Raw genomic sequence first — 18,586 nt, 5'->3', positions numbered from 1 at the left:
GATGCTGCTTGGCCTGCTGTGTTCATCCAGCCCTGCACCTTGTTGTCTCGGATTCTCCAGCATCTGCAGTTCCTACTATCACAAATATTCCTGATTTCCTTTGAATGAAAAGTAACTTCTTGCGCGTGCGCACACACAGACACACTGATCTATGAAACAATAGCCTTTTTTTATTTATTCGCAGGATGAGGGCATCGCTGGGTAGGTCAGCATTTATTGCCCATTCCTAATTGCCCAGAGGGCAGTTCACAGTCAACCACATTGCTGTGGGTCTGGAGTCACATGTAGGCCAGACCAGGTAGGGATGGCAGGTTCCTTCCCTAAAGGGCATTACTGAACCAGGTGGGTTTTTCCTGACAATCGGCAATAGATTCATGGTCATCACTAGATTCTTAATTCCAGATATTCATTGAATTCAAATTCCACCATCTGCCGTGGTGGGATTCAAACCCAGGTCCCCAGAACGTTATCTCGGTCTCTGGATTAACAGTCCAGCAATAATACCACGAGGTCATCACCTCCCGCGATGTACACATGTAATACCAGATTATTTGATCCAGCCATTCCCTACTGCAAATCCCTATTACAGGGTTCACACATTCCTTTAAAAGAGAAGTTAATGTTTGCCTGAAAAATGACAATGACACAGAAATATGGAGAACGCAGAAGAATAAAATCAGATTAAGTGGGTTAAATGCAGAAAAACAGCTTCTGGGCTTTGATAATTTGTTTTATTGGAATGAAACTCAAGATACAGTAAGATTCCTAAATTAATCCTTCCTTAAAATAGTCACTGGTGAATACTATAGCAATACTCCCTATTGTGATGAAAACAATCCTTGCAATTTTTTTTAAGGACATTGACGTTAATGTTATAGAGGTCTTGACACAGGCCTAAATGGCTAAAAATGGTTGAAGTAAACAGACAGGTATTACACCTTCTGCAGCTGCAGGAGAAGGGGGATGGGGGTTGGGGGGGGGGGGGGGGGAAGGGGGGGGGGGGTGGTGGTGGTGGGAGTGACAGTGTAACGCTTGTCTGTTTATTTCCTCCTTCCTCAGTATCTGAGCACATTTTCCAGGTGAAGCAGCGCTTTGCCTGCACTTCGCACAGTCTAGTCTACTACATTCACTGCTCACAATGTGGTCTCTTCTACATTGGGGAAACAAAGCGGAGACTGGGCGACCGCTTCACAGAACACCTATATTCTGTCCGCAGAAAAGACCCTCAGCTTTCCAGTTGCCTGTCACTTCAACACACCACCCTGTTCCCTGGCCAATATCTCTGTCTCAGGCTTGCTGCAATGTTCCAGCGAAGCTCAGCGTAAGCTGGAAGAACAGCACCACATTTTCCACTTGGAGACCCTGCAGTCTTCTGGACTCAACAGAGGTCAATAACTTTATGGCTTCAGTTCTGCCATGTCCTTACACTAACCTCCACACACCAGACCTTGTTATCACAGTCTACTATAACACACAACCCATTGTCAGCCACCAACAGTCCCCATTAATAGCTATTCAAACTCCTAGCCAGATCATTATCCACTCCTTTGTTTGACCCACTCCTCTCTTCTCTTTTTGGGCTCTGTCCCCACCCATCGTTTATTCCTTACCCCTCCCTCCAACCTCTCCTGCAAACAAGCTGACATTTTTCTAGCTACATCAGTTCTGAGGAAGGATCACTCAACCTGAAACGTTAACTCTGATTTCTCTCCACAGATGCTACCACACCTCAGTCATAGAGCTGGAGAGCACGGAAACAGTCCCTGCCGTCCAACTTGTCCATGTCGACCAGATGTCCTAAATTCATCTAGTCCCATTTGCAGGCATTTGGCCGTTATCCTTCTAAATCTTTCCTATTCATATACCCATCCAGATGCCTTTTAAATATTGTAATTGTACCAATCTCCACCACTTCCTATGGCAGCTCATTCCATATATGCACCACTCCCTGTGTGAAAACACTGCCCCTTAGGCCTATTTTAAATCCTTCCTCTTTCACCTTAAATCTTTGCCCTCTAATTTTGGACTCCCCACTCGGGGGAAATGACCTTGGCTATTCACCTTATCCTCGCCACTCATGATTTTATAAACCTGCTGAGCTTTTCCAGCAATTTCTGTTTTTGATTCTGATTTATAGCATCCACAGTTCTTTCAGTTCCTGAAGCACCAAGAACCATGCATTGTTCCTGACTTCAGAGGATAAGAGGCAGAACGGGAGGCAACTTTTTCACACAGAGGGTGGTATGTGTGTGGAATGAACTGTCAGAGGAAGTGGTGGAGGCTGGTACAATTACAACATTTAAAAGGCAAGTGGATCAGTATATGAATAGGAAGGGCCCCAAGTGTTATATCTAGCCACCTCTTGAATACATTCAAAGTTTTGGCATTAACTACTTCCTGTCGTAATGAATTACACTCTTTGGGTGAAGAAATGTCTCATCTCCATCCTAATGGTCTACCCCGAATCCTCAGACTGTGGCCCCTGGTTCTGGACACATCCACCACTGGGAACATCCTCCCTGCATCTACCCTATCTAGTCCTGTTAGAATGTTAGCAGTCTCTATGAGGTCTCCTCCCTCACTCGTCTGAATTCCAGGAATGGGATCAAAGGTTATGGGGAAAAAGCAGGATTAGTGTATTGAGTTGGACGATCAGCCATGATCGTGATGAATGGCAGAGCAGGCTTGAGGGCTGAATGGCCTTCTCCTGCTCACATCTTCTATGTTTCTGTGCAAGCGTTTAGAGGGATATGGGCCAAATGCTGGCAAATGGGACTAGATTTATTCAGGCTATCTGGTCAGCATGGAAGAGTTGGACCGCATGGTCTGTTTCCATGCTATACATCTCAATGATTCTATAAGTTCACTTTGATTCACCAGAAAGTAATTCACTCCCCTGAAGTCTTGGAGAAACTATGATCAATAAGCTCTATCAGTCAGCAATTCTACATCTTGTATCAGTAAAATGACGGTAAAGCACTTAATAAAGAATTGTACTACTCATCATACTAGCCATGTAGAGCTCAAGTTCTTTCGTCCACAAGCAAGGACTCAAATCCACATTTGTCAAATATTTAAATCATTTACAAATGATTATTCTTTGAGTAGAAAAATAACAGGATATTTCAGGGGGTGAAACATTTCCAAGTTGCCAAACCTGCTGAAGATCATATCAGTTCAAGGCAACATTCTATAAGCAAGCTGCATGAGCATGTAATATTTCAGGATATTAATAACAAACCTATTTACCAGGTCTGATTGTTGACCAGGAGTGATAATTTGACAGTAAAAACTAGAATTATTCCAAGTTAGTGCATTGTGCCACAATGCATGGTTTCTGAGCTTTAACTTTGAATCATGAAGCTTGGTGGACCACATATTTTTAAAATACATCCTGCAATTAATTGCTGAACCTAACCAATTTTAGTTTTCTGATTTGGGATTTACAGGCAATGAAACAAAAGAGCAAAATCCCGCCCGATACCAATAGGATCTCAGAATTGAAAAGGACAACAACCATTTTAAAAAGTTCATATGGAACTGAGGTACCTTGGACTTCAGGGATAAGAATTCCACAGTTTATGGGGTCATAATTTGATTACCTTTCTTCTCAGTAGTATGGTAATCCTGTCTGGATTAAAATATCTAATAAGAAAGATTTCACATTACGTTCACTGTGCTTAAGGTATTCTTTTCTTTCGAACTGTTTCCTACTATATGCTACTTCTGTTCTGTAACTAATGTTCTCTAAAATTCCGCAGAGTGTAAAACATTACAACAAGATGAATCTCAACAGACTTCTCAACAGTGTATCTTCAGCTTTATCCCTAGTTTCAAATAGGTGCTGAAACAAATCCTGCTTTAGAAATAGCCATTTATCTTTATTCAAAATTCTACTAAAATTATGATTTGTTTTAAAAATAAACCTTCACTTCTTACATTATCTTGTCTATTTAACTTGTAATTTTTGTGGAGTTATCAGAATTTTTTTTACAGGATGAAATGACGGCATCGTTTCTGCTAAATATGCATTAACATTTTCATCTAATTTTCTCCCATACAGAATGACGAACACTATATTACTAAAAAAATGTGACATTCCTATAGCTGTAGACATAATGGAAAGGGAGCAAAGGTTTGTAAAGTGAAAACTAAGATCAAAATAATAATTATCTGTTATCATAACCCATGCTGACTGGATTTTTTTAAAAATCAGTTAACTGCAGACAACCATGTAGAAAACTGCTGTAGCCACCAAAAAAAAAATCAAAAACTACCTACCACCACAAAAATCAATCACATTTTGATCAATCCCCTATGCCAAGATGGTATTCCTGTATGTAAACCTGACTAAATGGTTCAAACATTTTTACTTCATCCACGTTAGATAGCCACATTTTTAAGGCTAAAATAAAAGAGAATACTGGAAGTTTTTTGTTCAGATTTCAAGTCCACTGATTGTATGTATAAAAAAAATGAAATTACTAATAAACAATGCATTGCGTTGCATTTTCATAATACTTTTAAAGTAGAACAACATTCCAAACTGCTTTGTAAATGAGGAAAAAGAACAGAGATCCAGCCATTGAGAGAAATTTAATTGAAGAGATGACATTGAAAAACTTTTAAAAGCAATGAGGGAAGTAAAGAGCTAGAGATTTAAGAGAGGGATTTCCAGAGGATCAAAATTTCTCTGCCTTCAGTTGGTCAGTAAAGATGGAAGGGGCAACAATCAACAGGACCAGCTGCCCAAGGCTACTCCAATACAATCAGATACAAAGTAGCATTAATGGGGACTTCACAGCATTTCTCCAACATTAATTCATGGTCAGGAAAGGTACAAGAGGACTGCTCAAAGTGCAGTTTGGCAGGGGTATGGTAGTTCTTGTGATAAGAAATCAACCCTCTTCTCTTAAGAGATAGCAAGAACTGCAGGTGCTGGAGTCAGAGTCGAACACAGTGTGGAGCTGGAGGAACACAGCACTGTGTCCCTCTTGTCTTAAGATTTGTTTAAAACTAAAATTCTACTTACCAATGGTTCAGCCATTACAACTTCAATCTTTTTTTCAGCCTGAACTGTGAATTCAGCAAAGAGGCTCTTAATAACATATTCCCCAGGTTTGATGTCCGGGTCAATGGCAATGTTTGACATTGTGACACTCTTCTTCTCCCAGGTGGAATTGCTTCCTGGAGAAATACGCCGCCTGGTTACAGTACTAACACGTGCTGATGCTGCATGAAAACATACAGGAACATAATTATTAATGCTGGCTGGCTAGCAGGAAGCATGAAATGCAGAGTTGTACGCAGCTTAAACTAGAATAATAAAAGATTATACCAATTACCAAAATAACAATTTACAGTTTGACAGAATTCCTATCGAGGAACAATATCTCAAACTTAGAAAGGATAAAAGATAGATATTGTGTGATCTATCAAGCCAGATTTCAGGCTGAGATCAGACTTGTCTAGTAATAACATCAGCTGGGGGTCATAATAATTCACACAAGATAAAAAAGCATTCAGCAGCTGTGGGTATGAAGACACAATTAAGAAAATAAGGTTTTTTAAATGTATTTGACAGCACAAGATGACCAGATCTTGAATATAATTTCCAAAGGCTAGTTACAAAGTGGCTTTGGGAACGACATAATAGTGGACTGCACGGAACAGGGGAACAAGTTAATAATCCAAGGTGATGGGACTGGAGAATGTGCAGAATTAATGTTTATTAATCAGACAAAATAGAAAATTGGATGAATAGGTATCATGGGCATGAAGGTCTTAAGTAATTTGCTGGCTAAGAATGATAATTAACAAGGACAAAAATCATCAGTGCCAAAGTCTATATGAGGAAAATATAGTTTGCTGAATGCTGACGAAGTTGAATTTGTGGAGTCGGGGCAGTAAGACAGAAAATGTTCCAGAGGCGAAGAAAAGATAATCTTGATAACAGATTGACACGAGAAAGGAAGGTCAACTTGGATTATATAAAACAACTAAGTTGAACAAATCCAGAATTACCATTATCGTAGGGGAAATACCAGATGAGGCTAAGGCAGCTTATGCAGATGGTTTCAGTTTCGGTTATAAACAAATTCATGAACGTTTCTCATTTCACATCAACAGTGGGAAGAAAGGATTTGGATGAAGACACTCAGGACAAACAGTATGAATTGGAGGAAACATGTTTTGGTGTCGTTTCTGCCCTCTAGAGCAAAGTTGTAGTAGTAGGAAGAATGCATGGGGAAAGGGTGCAATCTAAGCGTTCAAAGTTAAACCTGGCATGAGTTAAGCTGGTAATGGAATAGTTATATTCTACAAATTCATGAACATGTCAATATTGTGCTATTAGGGACAATAATCAAAAGACATTCAGGATCTGGTAGGAATAACAAACCAGAAAATGAAAAAACATCAGAGTGACTGTACAATTAACATTGTGACACTGATAAAGGGACTAAGTAATAAGCAAATTTGCACAAGCAAACAAAAGAAAATTACAGTACAAAGACACAGTGTTAAATAGAGGAATGAGTCAAACGAAGAGGTTGGAGAATCTGCTACCAGTCAGAGATCTTCAAAGAAAGGTTTTGTGTAACATAGTTGGGAGAGGCAAGAATGTTAAGGAAATCAAGAAGTATAAGAGGATGACTTGGTGCAAAAATTATAAATGCCAAGGATGGGAGCTTTTAGGCCTAAACCTGAGAAAAGGGAGGAGAACCAGGAAATGCCAAGTTCAGTATCCAAAAAATAGATTAAAAGATAAAGTCATGCACACAAATTTCAGGCAGGTTGCACCCACAATATTCTTGCTACGAAAGTTGCTGTCTTCTTTTCCATTTTTCTATTTTATACATCATTACACTCCACATCCATTCCAAGTATTATTGTTTCATGTAATACTGAAGTACTGAAGTCAGGGTTACATCAACAGAACCTATAGAAAGTCTCACTGATTAACTGTTGGAGAAATGTAATCTTTGGCCATGAAGAAGTAGCTAACACATATGCCCACAGAATGAACTTAAGAAGGCCAAAGCAACGTCCTTACCATGCTCAAAGTTACTAGGTAAATTTCTCATGTGTTAAGCAGCATTCTGCCAGTAAAAATACTACTAAAAATTACGCCAAAGTATATTTTAAGACATTTAATAGTACAGTAGGTCACCAATTCAAATTATTTCAGAATTAACTATTCACTTGAGAAACATGTGCCTCAGCAATGAATGCCATAGTCTGCATCCATCATAGTGGAAAGGCAGCTAGCAGTACTAAATATATTTTCACCACTCGGATTGCAAGGTGTCTTTGTTACTTTTACTGCACTGTGGTTGTCAGCACCCAGCTTTACTGATGTATAATGGACAGCAGCTAATAACAACTGAAGATGCACAGTTAATCTGTAAAACCAAAAGGCCATCAGGAATATTGTGCTCTCCTAGGAGCTTTGCTGCAACAATTTCTCAATAAAAGACTCAACATTTAAATATATACAAAGACATAAAGTAGGGTTCTTGCTTGATAGTTACACACTAAATACCCCAGATAAAGTTAGGTTTGTCCTTTCCATTCTAAGTTAATCTTTAATAGTGCAACAAGCCTTTATTACTGCCAAATGACCTCCACGGCACTGAAAATTAACTTTTTTAGATTTGGAATCACATTACTTCAGGTTTAAATTATTATTGTAAATTTTAAAAATTTAGTACTTTTTCTAAAACGTATTTCTAGCTTTAGTAGCTACACTTCTTAAACCCATCTTTCTCTGTTCCACTTTCTATTCGAATGAATCATTGTAACTTAAACTTCCTGATTCAGACTGTATGGCTTTGTGAAGATCTTTTGATCTAAGTGGAAAAACAGTGATTTTGCCTGTTCACTTAAATCCCACATTCCATCTAGAGGGCATCATGCTATTTTGGACTACAACTTCTAGTACAAATGTCTGCAAGCAACTGTAACGCTGAAGGAGGAGCAGGACTAGATAATAGGATCCACTAAGCCTGTTCCACCAACTCATTACAATATTTGCTGACCCTGGACTTCAATTCCACTTTCCTGTCAGCTCCCCATATACCTGAATTCCGAGATATCAAAAATCTACCCATCCCAGCCTTAAATATATTCAATGATGGCGTATTCACAACCCTCCGAAAGGAAGCATCATTCATTCACTGTCAACCATAAACTCTCAGCTGTCAAAGTCCTGTGTTCCTCACTTCCAGGTATTCATCACTCATTACAAGATAGCACTGTAAGCACTAGTGTATTAAATGTCCACTATTTAGAGGGTTATTTGTTTTAACACCAATGCACCATAGTGAGTGGTGGGATTTACACTTTTAAAATATTTAAATACAATGGATTGCTTTAAAATAGTACTACACGTTGTTGTAAATATATGCAGTTAACTTTGGTTATTCATTTTGTTTTTCATTTTACAGTTAATCATAAAGTCACCATTATGGTACAAGAGGAGATTATTCAGCCAATGTAGCACATGCCAGATTTCTCATGGCAACCCCAACAGTCATATTTCCTTGGTCTACTCCCATAACCCTTCAACCTCTTTTAGGAATCACGAATTGTCTCCACTTCCAAAACCTTGTCTGCAGAAGTCTAAGGTCACTACCACTTAAAATATTAAAAAAAGTTCTTCCTCACATCCCCTCTGAATCTTATACCCAAGTCTTAAAATGTGGTCTCTAATCCTTGTAACATCAGCTTTCTTTTTTCTAGTAATATAATCTTTCATGCCTGTTGAATCTCCACTCGACTTCCTTTGCTCCAAGGAGAACCATCCTAGTTTCACCAATATAAAAAAATCAATTCATGCATTTCTAGAAAAGTTACATGAAGTGCACAATTTAAAACGTTCAAAATTAAGAAAAATTTGAGAGTACTGCTCCTTGCTCAAGAATTAAGCTCACTAAATTACCCCAAATTGCAGTTTTTCAAATTCTCTGTTGAAAAAGGAGTACAATGCAAAACTGGTACGTGACTGGCTAACTCAGAAGACAGGTTTACTTGTTAATATCTATATCTCAGAACTAGCCTCCATATAGCACGCTTGTTTCCCCTAATGGAATAGTTACAGTGGAACATTTAGATTCTCTGAAAAACAGCCATTCTGAAAGCTCCTAAACGCATGCACAAGATAAGTCAGCTTTTAGACTGCTTGCACTTCATATTAAAAGTTCTTACATTTCAGGACATGATACCGATTTGTTTCCTTTATTTATTAAACTGAAATCCTTTACAACAGAAAGAAAACACCTAGTGGAATAAATTTGAATTCCTTTTCTTGGAAGTCTCTCAACAAGCAATTTTCTTAACAATAAAATCCTTTGAACTGTGTTTAATGCAACACAAAATTTACAACATAATTTCAAAATTAAATGTTCTCAATACAACCACGTTTGTGCTATTTTTTGTTGAGGAACAGTCATCTATTCTCCATATTTGAGCTTTGTATTTTAGTGTTTAAAATCGGACTTGTGTACAATAAAATATATAAACATGTTTTAAAGTTAAGTAGCAATTCATACGGGAAAAGGCTACTCTTGTAAATAAAAATAAACAAATTGCTTCTCAAAACAATACTGATCTACTTGATGCTTCTCAAAACTCATCAACCACAGTCACCTTGACAGCTTATAATCATACCATTTTTGATCATTAAAATACACTTTAGAAGCTGCATATAGGTATTTCATACAAACTGCATGACAATTTTCAATCTTAAATTTAGTGGAGCAGGACATATCTGCCCAGTGATTAGACGGTTGCTAAGAGCAGCATAGTGTTTTGGCAAATTAATGGAATGGTAAAACAACATAACTGGCTCATCATCAGTTCATGAGTTCAAAAGGCAATATTTTCAGTACCACAGGAGGTTAACAGATTCTCACACCCTCAAGCAGTACCAGGCTACTCATTACGCAGTGTGCTAACCCTTTCCTCCCAAAGCAAACTCAACAATGGTTACAGAAATTTTACACTGATCTTGTATAAATTCTACCATTTTCTTTTATAATGCTTGCATAGAATTTCGTTAGCAGCTATCCAATATATAGATGCGTCTAATATAAAATTGAAGAAAAACGTGAAGAGTAAGCAAGACAAGATTATACTAATAGGAAAAGATGATCTAAGATGGTTAGAATGTCATATGGAGCAGATACTGTTAATGACGAGTTGGGCTAAATGGCCTGTTTATGTGCTGTAATTTCTATTCAATTTTGACGATGGCTTTTAACCTTTCCAAATTGTCTAGTGGTCTGCACGAATGGAAATAATAGAAATTCACGAGTAAAGTACTTAACAACTGTAGTTCATGCCTGTATACCTATATATTTTAACATCTCATTCAACAGACCTGCACCCTACCTCCCGAGAACTCCAGCTTTCGCAGATACAACTGTCATCTCCGGTCTTCAATTTCAACAGACATGAAATTTCCTTGACTACGATCCCATCTACCTAATATAACTTTTGCAAAGGTACCTCTGTTACTTTAGAAGAGATAGTGGTATTTGTAACATGATACAATTTAATACGGAGTTTGAATGAGGTGAACTTATTCAATTACAAGATGGCGGAGTAGGACTCCCGCGCCAGAACTCGTCTGACCGTTTTTATCCTTTTTTATTTCTCTTTTTTCTTGCTTTTTTTCCCCCCTGTCTATATACCCTTATTTACCTCTTGTCCTGAGTTCAAACGGTATCAACAGCAGCAAGAGCCCAGCATGAATCTCAAGCAAGTCCACTGCGGATCTCAAGTGAGCCCACTGTAGAGGTTAGCAAGCCTAGCACAGTCCTCGATCAAGCCCAGCATGGAGGAGAGTGGGCCCTCACATTTCTGGAGTGGGCTCAGGACCTGGCATTGGGATCAGTGGCTGCTACATCAACAGAGGAGTGTTGACATGATAGGACCAACGGCGAAAGATGGTGCCTGAAGACCGGCCAATTCATTGCCGGTTGGGTCCAGCGCTGGCAGCAGAAGGGTATCATAGCAACATCGACGGGGTGGGCCTAGTGGTGAGAGACGCGACTCCAACGTTGATTGGTTGTGTGGCAGCAGTAGAATATCGGCCCAGCAGCGAAAGACGTTGCCTGAGGATCAGCAACTTCGCTGTTGGTTGGGTCCGGTGTAGATGGCAGTGAAGTGGAGGAGGGGGATGGTGGCACAGACGTCACTGATGGTGATAAGCTGGTTCAGGACTGATATACTTAGTCCATGTTTTTTTCTTTCTTTTTCCCTTATTCTTAAATTATTCAAAATAGCACGGTATAGTGGTAACAAATGAAAGTTTTTCACTGTATTTTGTTGTATTCTTACTGTAAAATACACATGACAAAATCATTCATTTATTTATTATAGAGGTTTATAAAATCATGAGGGGTATAGATAAGGAGAATAGTAAATGTCCTTTCCCTAGGGTTTGGAAATTCAAAATTAGATGGCATAATTTTAAGGTGAGAGGAGAAAGATTTAAAAGACATTTGAGGGGCAACTTTTCCCACACAGAGGGTGGTTCGTATGTAGAACGAACTGCCAGAGGAAGTAGTAGAGGCAGGGTAATGTTACAAAATTTGAGAGATTTGGACAGGTACGTGAATAGGAAAGGTTTAGAGGGGTATGGGCCAAATGCGGGCAAATGTGACTAGTTTAATTTGGTAAACTTGGTCAGCATGGATAAGTTGGACCGAAGGGTATGTTTCCGTGCTGTGTGATTCTGACTATGCTAGTAGCATCACTGGACTAGCAACCCAAGGTCTAGGATAATGCTTTGTTTCAATTTCAATGATCACAGCTTGTAGAATTTAAATTAAATTATGATGACAATAATCCATTGTTGTAAAAACCTATCTGGTTCATAGGGAGGGAAATCTTCCATCTTTACCTGGTTTGGACTACATGTAACCCCAGAACTACAGCAATGAGGTTGACTCTTAACTGTTCTCTGAAATGGCACAGCAAATCACTCATCATTTGCCTGCATTTGGCACATATCCCTCTCAACCTTTCATATTCATGCACCTGTCCAAATGTCTTTTAAACATTGCAACTGTACCTATATCAACAACTCAAGCATAATTAGAGATAGGCAATAAATGCTGGTCTTGCCAGTAATGCCAAACTGCCATGATGGAATAAAGAAAACACAACAGCAACATTACAACGGATGAAAAAACACCAGCAATTCCAGATTTAACACATCAAGAATTTCAACTTTTCAATGAAATATGGATGATGAAAAGCTGACAGATTATGGACATTTTTCTTATGCAATTTGATGTCACTGCTGGTTTTCTTGTCAAAAAATGTTGCATTCCAAATTGTTCACTGCATCGAACAAATAAAATATATTGACTGGTTGTGTTGTAACTGGAACAGTTTTTAAGCAGACTAAGTCTACAGAGGAGGAAAGAACAAAAGGAAAGATTGTAACAGAAGAGATGGTGCAAGACAAAATGGGATGGTGCAATGGAGTAAATAAAAGACGTTCTTATGGGAATGTTTATGGATCCTACCTGTGCCTGCCTTTTATGGGATGTAATTTTTATTCCAACTAGAGTCAGGTAATCTCCCTCACCTCTTCAGGGTGGCACGGTGGCACAGTGGTTAGCACTGCTGTCTCACAGTGCCAGGGACCCAGGTTTGATTCCACCGTCGGGCGACTGTCTCTGTGGAGTTTGCACACTCTTTCCGTGTCTGCATAGGTTTCCTCCGGGTGCTCCAGTTTCCTCCCACAGTCCAAAGATGTGCAGTGCAGGTGGATTGAACATGCTAAATTGCCCGTAGTGTTCAGGGATGTGTAGATTAGGTGGGTTATAGGGGATAGGTCTGAGTGGGATGCTCTGACGGTCGGTGTAAGCTTGTTGGGCCAAAGGGCCTGTTTCAACACTGAAGGGATTCTACGATTCTTTGTTTACTGTACATAGATGACCATGTCAGTGATGTTTCCTGCTCTTGTCCAGCTGGACAATTTCAACAAATTTGCTTTCCATTTCTGTTTCATCTCTGACTCTTCCCTTCCTCAACCTCACCCTCTCCATTTCTATTCAGCAATATTCACTAAAAGCTGCTAAATCCATTTCCACCCACCTTTTGTGACAACTCCACCCTATTATTCTCGTTTGTCTATATCCTCGTGTTCTGATCATACCTTCTTCCATATCAGTGCTTCCAATCTATCTTCCCTTTTCTCCAATCGTTGGCCACTTTCACAGTTGCTTAAGCCCTCCATCATATTCCTCACATGTCTACTCTAACTTTTTTCTCTCCCAGAACCATAGAAACATAGACAATAGGAGCTGGAGTAGGCCATTCAACCCCTGGAGCTTGGACTGTCATTGAATATGATAACGACTGACCATTCAGCTCAATACCCTAATCCTGCCCTCCCACAATGTCCCTTGATCCTTTAGACACAAGAGCTATATCTACTTCCTTTTTGAAATTACAACATTTTTGCCTCAACCACTTTCTGTAGTACAGAATTTAGACTCACCACTCTGGGTGAACAAACTTCTCGTCTCAGAACTAAAAGGTTTACCTCTTATCCTTAAACAATGACCCTGGTACTGGATTCCCCACCATCGAGAACAACATTCCTGCATCTAACCCATCTAGTCCTGTTAGAATTTTACAGGTTCTGGGAGATCCACCTGATTCTTCTAAACTCAAGTGAATAACTGACTCAATATCTCCTATACATCAGTCCTACTATCCCAGGAATCAATCTGCTAAACCTTTGCTGTACTCCTTCTATAGCAACAGCATCCTTCCTCAGATAAACAGACCATATTCCAGGTGTAACCTCACCTGTGCCCCATATGATTGCATCAAGACATTTTGTTCCTGTACTCGAATTTACTCACTATGAAGGCCAAAATAAAATTTGCCTTCTTTACTGCCTGATGCACGTGCGCTTATTTTCAGTGGCTGATGCATGAGGTCACCGAGGTCTCATTGAACATTCCTCTCTAAATTTACAATCTGTCTTCTTGTTTTGGCTACCAAAGTGGACAACCTCTCATTTATCCACATTATACTGCATGTGCAATGCATTTGCCCACTCACTCCACCTGTCCAAATCATTCTGCAACATCACAGCTCACTCTTCCACGCAGCTTTGTTTCATCTGCAAATTCTGAGATATTACAATTAGTTCCCTCATTAAATCATTAACATTTACGTAAATAGCTGGGGTCCTAGTACCGATCTCTGAATTATTCAATGCCTGCCAATGAGGGAAAAAACCCTTTAATTCCTCCTGTTTGTTTTCTGGCTGCCAGCCAAATATTCTATCAATCTCAGTGGACTATCCTCAATCCCACATGCTTTCAATTCACACATTAATCTCTATGTGGGACTTTGTTGAAAATTTTCTGAAAGTCCAGATGGACCAGATCCACTGGCTCCTCTTGATCAATTCTGCTGGTTACATTCTCAAAAAATTGCAGTAATTTGTCAAACATGATTTCCCTTCTGTAAATCCATACTGACTGTGTCTGATTCTACCACTGTTTTCTAATTGCTATGAAAGCCTTGATAATGGACTCTAACATCTTCTTCACTACCGACGTCAGACTCACTGGTCATAATTCCCTGTATTCTCTCTACCTTCCTTTTTTTTAAAATACTAGTGTTATATCGTCTATCCTCCAATCTGCAGGAATCATTCAAGAGTCTTGGAAGATTACTACCAATGCATTCACTATTTCTAGGGCCACTTCTTTACGTAATCATGGAATGCAGATTATCAGGCCCTGGGGATTTATCCCATCAATTTTCCAGCCCATCAATTTCTCCAACACATTTCTCTGCTGAGATGGATTGGTTTCAGTTCCTCCCTCTCACTAGACCATGTTTCCCATCAGTTTTGGTACGTTATTCATGGCCTCCCTTGTGAAGGCAGAGGTGACATATCAATTTAGTTCAACAGCCATTTCTTTGTTCCCTATTATAAATTCCCCATTTCCGATATAAGGGATCTGCATTAGTTTTCACCAACTTTTTTCTTTTTACTAACTATCTAAACTTTTACAGTCCGTTCTTATGACCCCACAAGCTTATTCTCATACTCTATTTTCCCGTTCTTAATCATCCCTTGATCCTCATTTGCTGACTTCTAAAGTGTACCCAACCTTCAGGTCTATTGTCTTTTCTTGCCAACTTGTCTGCCTTTTTTTTTGTATCTGATACTATCTCTAACTTCCCTCTGAAGTCATTGTTTGGCCAGTGGTCTTTCTGTGTTCTTGCACAAGATAGGAAAAAGCAATTTTTGTAGTGCACCCATTCGCTCTTTGAAAGTCTGTAATTGCCTATCCACGGTCATTCCTTTATACAACATTTCCCAATACATCATAGCCAACTCGTGCCTCATACCTTCGTAGTTTTCCGTATTAAGATTCAGGACCCTCGTCTCAGAATCAACAATCACTGTCTATCTTGAATGAAGAATTCCACTGTCAGTAGTACCTGAAGATTGGAGGGTGGTAAATGTCATTCCCTTGTTCAAGAAAGGGAATAGTGATAATCCTGGAAATTACAGACCGGTCAGTCTTACTTCTATGGTGGGCAAATTATTGGAAAGGATACGGAGAGACAGTATTTATGATTATTGGGAAAAGCAGTTTGATTAGAAATAGTCAGCATGGCTTTGAGAGGGGTAGGTCATGCCTCACAAGCCTAATTGAATTCTTTGAGGATGTGACAAAACACATCGATGAAGGTAGAGCAGTGGATGTGGTGTATATGGATTTTAGCAAGGCATTCAATAAGGTTCCACATGGCAAGCACATTCAGAAAGTTAGGAGACATGAGATTCAGGGAAATTTGGCTGTCTGGATACAAAACTAGCTGTCCAATAGAAGACAGAGGGTGGTAGTAGATGGAAAATATTCAGCCTGGAGCTTGGTGACCAGTGGAGTTCCACGGGGATCTGTTCTGGGACCTCTGCTCTTTGTGATCTTTATAAATGATTTGCGTGAGGAAGTGGAAGGGTGGGTTAGTAAGTTTGCCGATGACACGAAGGTTGGAGGAGTTGTGGATAGCATGGAGGGCAGTTGTAGATTGCAACGGGACATTGACAGGATGGCTGGGCAAAGAAGTGGCAGATGGAATTCAACTCGGAAAAGTGTGAAGTGATTCATTTTGGAAGGTCGAATTTGAATGCAGAATAGAGGGTTAATGGCAGATTCTCGGCAGCGTGGAGGAACAGAGGGATCTTGGGGTCCACGTCCATACATCCCTCAAAGTCGCTACCCAAGTTGATAAGGTTGTAAAGAAGGCGTATGGTGTGTTGGCTTTCATTGGCAGGGAATTGAGTTTAAGAGCCGTGAGGTTATGCTGCAGCTCTATAAAACTCTAGTTAGCCCACACTTGGAATATTGTGTTCAGTGCTGGTCACCTCATTACAGGAAAGATGTAGAAGCTTTAGAGAGGGGATTTACCAGGATGCTGCCTGGACTGGAGGGCAGGTCTTATGAGGAAAGGTTGAGAGAGCTAGGGCTTTTTTCATTGGAGCGAAGAAGGATAAGAGGTGACTTGATAGAGGTTTACAAAATGATGAGAGGCATAGATAGAGTGGATAGTCAGAGATTTTTTCCCAGGGCGGAAATGACTATTACGAGGGGGCATAATTTTAAGGCGATTGGAGGAAGGTATAGGGGAGATGTCAGAGGTAGGTTTTTACACAGAGAGTGGTGGGCGTGTGGAATGCGCTGCTGGCAGTGGTAGTGGAGTCAGATACTTTAGAGACTTTTAAACGACTCTTGGATAGCCACATGGAGGATAGTAAAATGTAGGGTATGCAGGGTAGATTGATCTTAGTAGGATAATAGGTCGGCACAACGTTGTGGGCCGAAGGGCCTGTACTGTGCTGTGCTGTACTGTTCTAGATTTTATTATGGTTGTTCATCCCGAATGGGTCTCTCACAACTACATTAGTAATTTCTTATTGCATAGTACCCAGTTGAAGATGGCCTGTCCTCAAGTTGGTTTCTCAATGTATTGGTCCAGAAACCATCCCGTACATACTCTAGAAATTCCTTCTCTACGATATTGAGACGAATTTGAGTCGTCTCATATAGATACAAATTAAAAGGTCAGCCATAATAAGTATTTACATTTTTTTAACATTTCACTCCATAAATATCTCCACATCTAACAGATTAATGCTTTCCATTTCCACCACCTCCAACAGGATACGACCAACAAACACATATTTTCTTCCAAAGCTCCTTCTAAAACAGCTCACTTCCAAATGCTACACAGCTGAACAATATGCTGTTCAGGTAGCTAACGTTTTAAACATACGAAACAGTCCTACTTAAGTACACAGTTGAGTTACCATCCAACTGTCTTCTGAGACCATGTAGTCCACAAATGGGCTGGGCACAATTAGGGTACTTTAGAGGGAACGTTGTTTCTCTTCCTTCCCCTTTCAGCTTTTTAAAAGGGTGACTCAACTCCGTGATACTTTGGCCCATTCCTCAAAATATTCCTAATGTTTCTTCCTCTTCTCAAGACATATTCTTGTGCAAATGCAGAAAAAAAATCTTCCTTTTTACCACCTCTCTTTCCAAATTCAGGGCCCCCAAAGACTGCATGCATGCCAAGCAGTGAGTTATATTTTTTTTCAATTTAGTTTACAGTTTTCACTATTCATATTGCAGTCTCACCCATACAGCTGAGACCAAACAGAGTACTAAAATTCTGTTCAGTCCACAAGCATGATACTGAGCTTCAGGTCCCATTCTTTTAAGTCATATTTCCACGCTGGCCTTCCATAGCTTCCACATTGTTCCTACAAAACTTAACATAAGCTTAAGGAACATTACCTAAGGAGTTCAACAATTTCAGATGAGAACTACTCTCAGTTTTTTCTATCACACAGCAACGGTTAGTAACAATTCAGTCGTTCCCATGACACCATCTGTGCACATACCTTTTGGAGGGTTTGAGATGCAACCTATGTCTGGGTCAGAGGTCTGGGTTCAACGCCAATCTGCCTCACACGTGTCATAACGTATCTGAGCAGGTGACTAAAAATATCTACACACATCTTTTGTTTCTTTGTTTGAATAATTACTATTCCTTTTGCTTTGCATCATTATCACTATTTTTCCATTTAATTTGAGCTGCCTTCAGCCCCATCACAGATGTTTACTTTGTTCTCTTCCCCTTTTGCATTTTACTTTGAACCTGTTACATCTAATTCTGAAGATTATCAACCTGAAACATTAGCTTTGTTGCTCTTGAAACAGATACTGCATAAACAATTCCAATATTTTCTGTTTAAAAACATTCACACAAACTGTTTTTTGAGGATATGCAACTGTAAATCAACCAGTTACACAAAGTAGCTCTGTTGTTTATGTGAATTTGCAGTTATGTATGGATTGATTACCACATACAGTGTCCTGGAACACAACACAATTCTACAAAATGGGTCAAAAACTTTACTCGACAACAAGGTGCAGAGCTGGATGAACACAGCAGGCCAAGCAGCATCATAGGAGCAGAAAGGCTGACGTTTCGGGCCTAGACCCTTCATCAGATGAAGGGTCTA

At 39.6% G+C, this 18,586-nt stretch overlaps 1 protein-coding gene across 1 annotated transcript in view; it reads right to left on the bottom strand.

The window, feature by feature from the left end:
* LOC109927845 (protein furry homolog-like) overlaps positions 1-18,586 on the bottom strand; it is a 291,518-nt gene that overhangs the window by 180,497 nt on the left and 92,435 nt on the right. The window contains exon 2 of the mRNA XM_048599687.1: positions 5,033-5,232. Coding sequence (XP_048455644.1) covers positions 5,033-5,232 — 200 coding nt within the window. The remainder of the gene's footprint in view (positions 1-5,032; positions 5,233-18,586) is intronic.

The sequence above is a fragment of the Rhincodon typus genome, chromosome 1 (genome assembly GCF_021869965.1).
Source record: "Rhincodon typus isolate 14 chromosome 1, sRhiTyp1.1, whole genome shotgun sequence".
Classification (NCBI taxonomy): Eukaryota; Metazoa; Chordata; class Chondrichthyes; order Orectolobiformes; family Rhincodontidae; genus Rhincodon; species Rhincodon typus.
The sequence above is the reverse complement of the archived record's forward strand: the minus strand, read 5'-3'. Positions and strand labels throughout refer to the sequence as shown.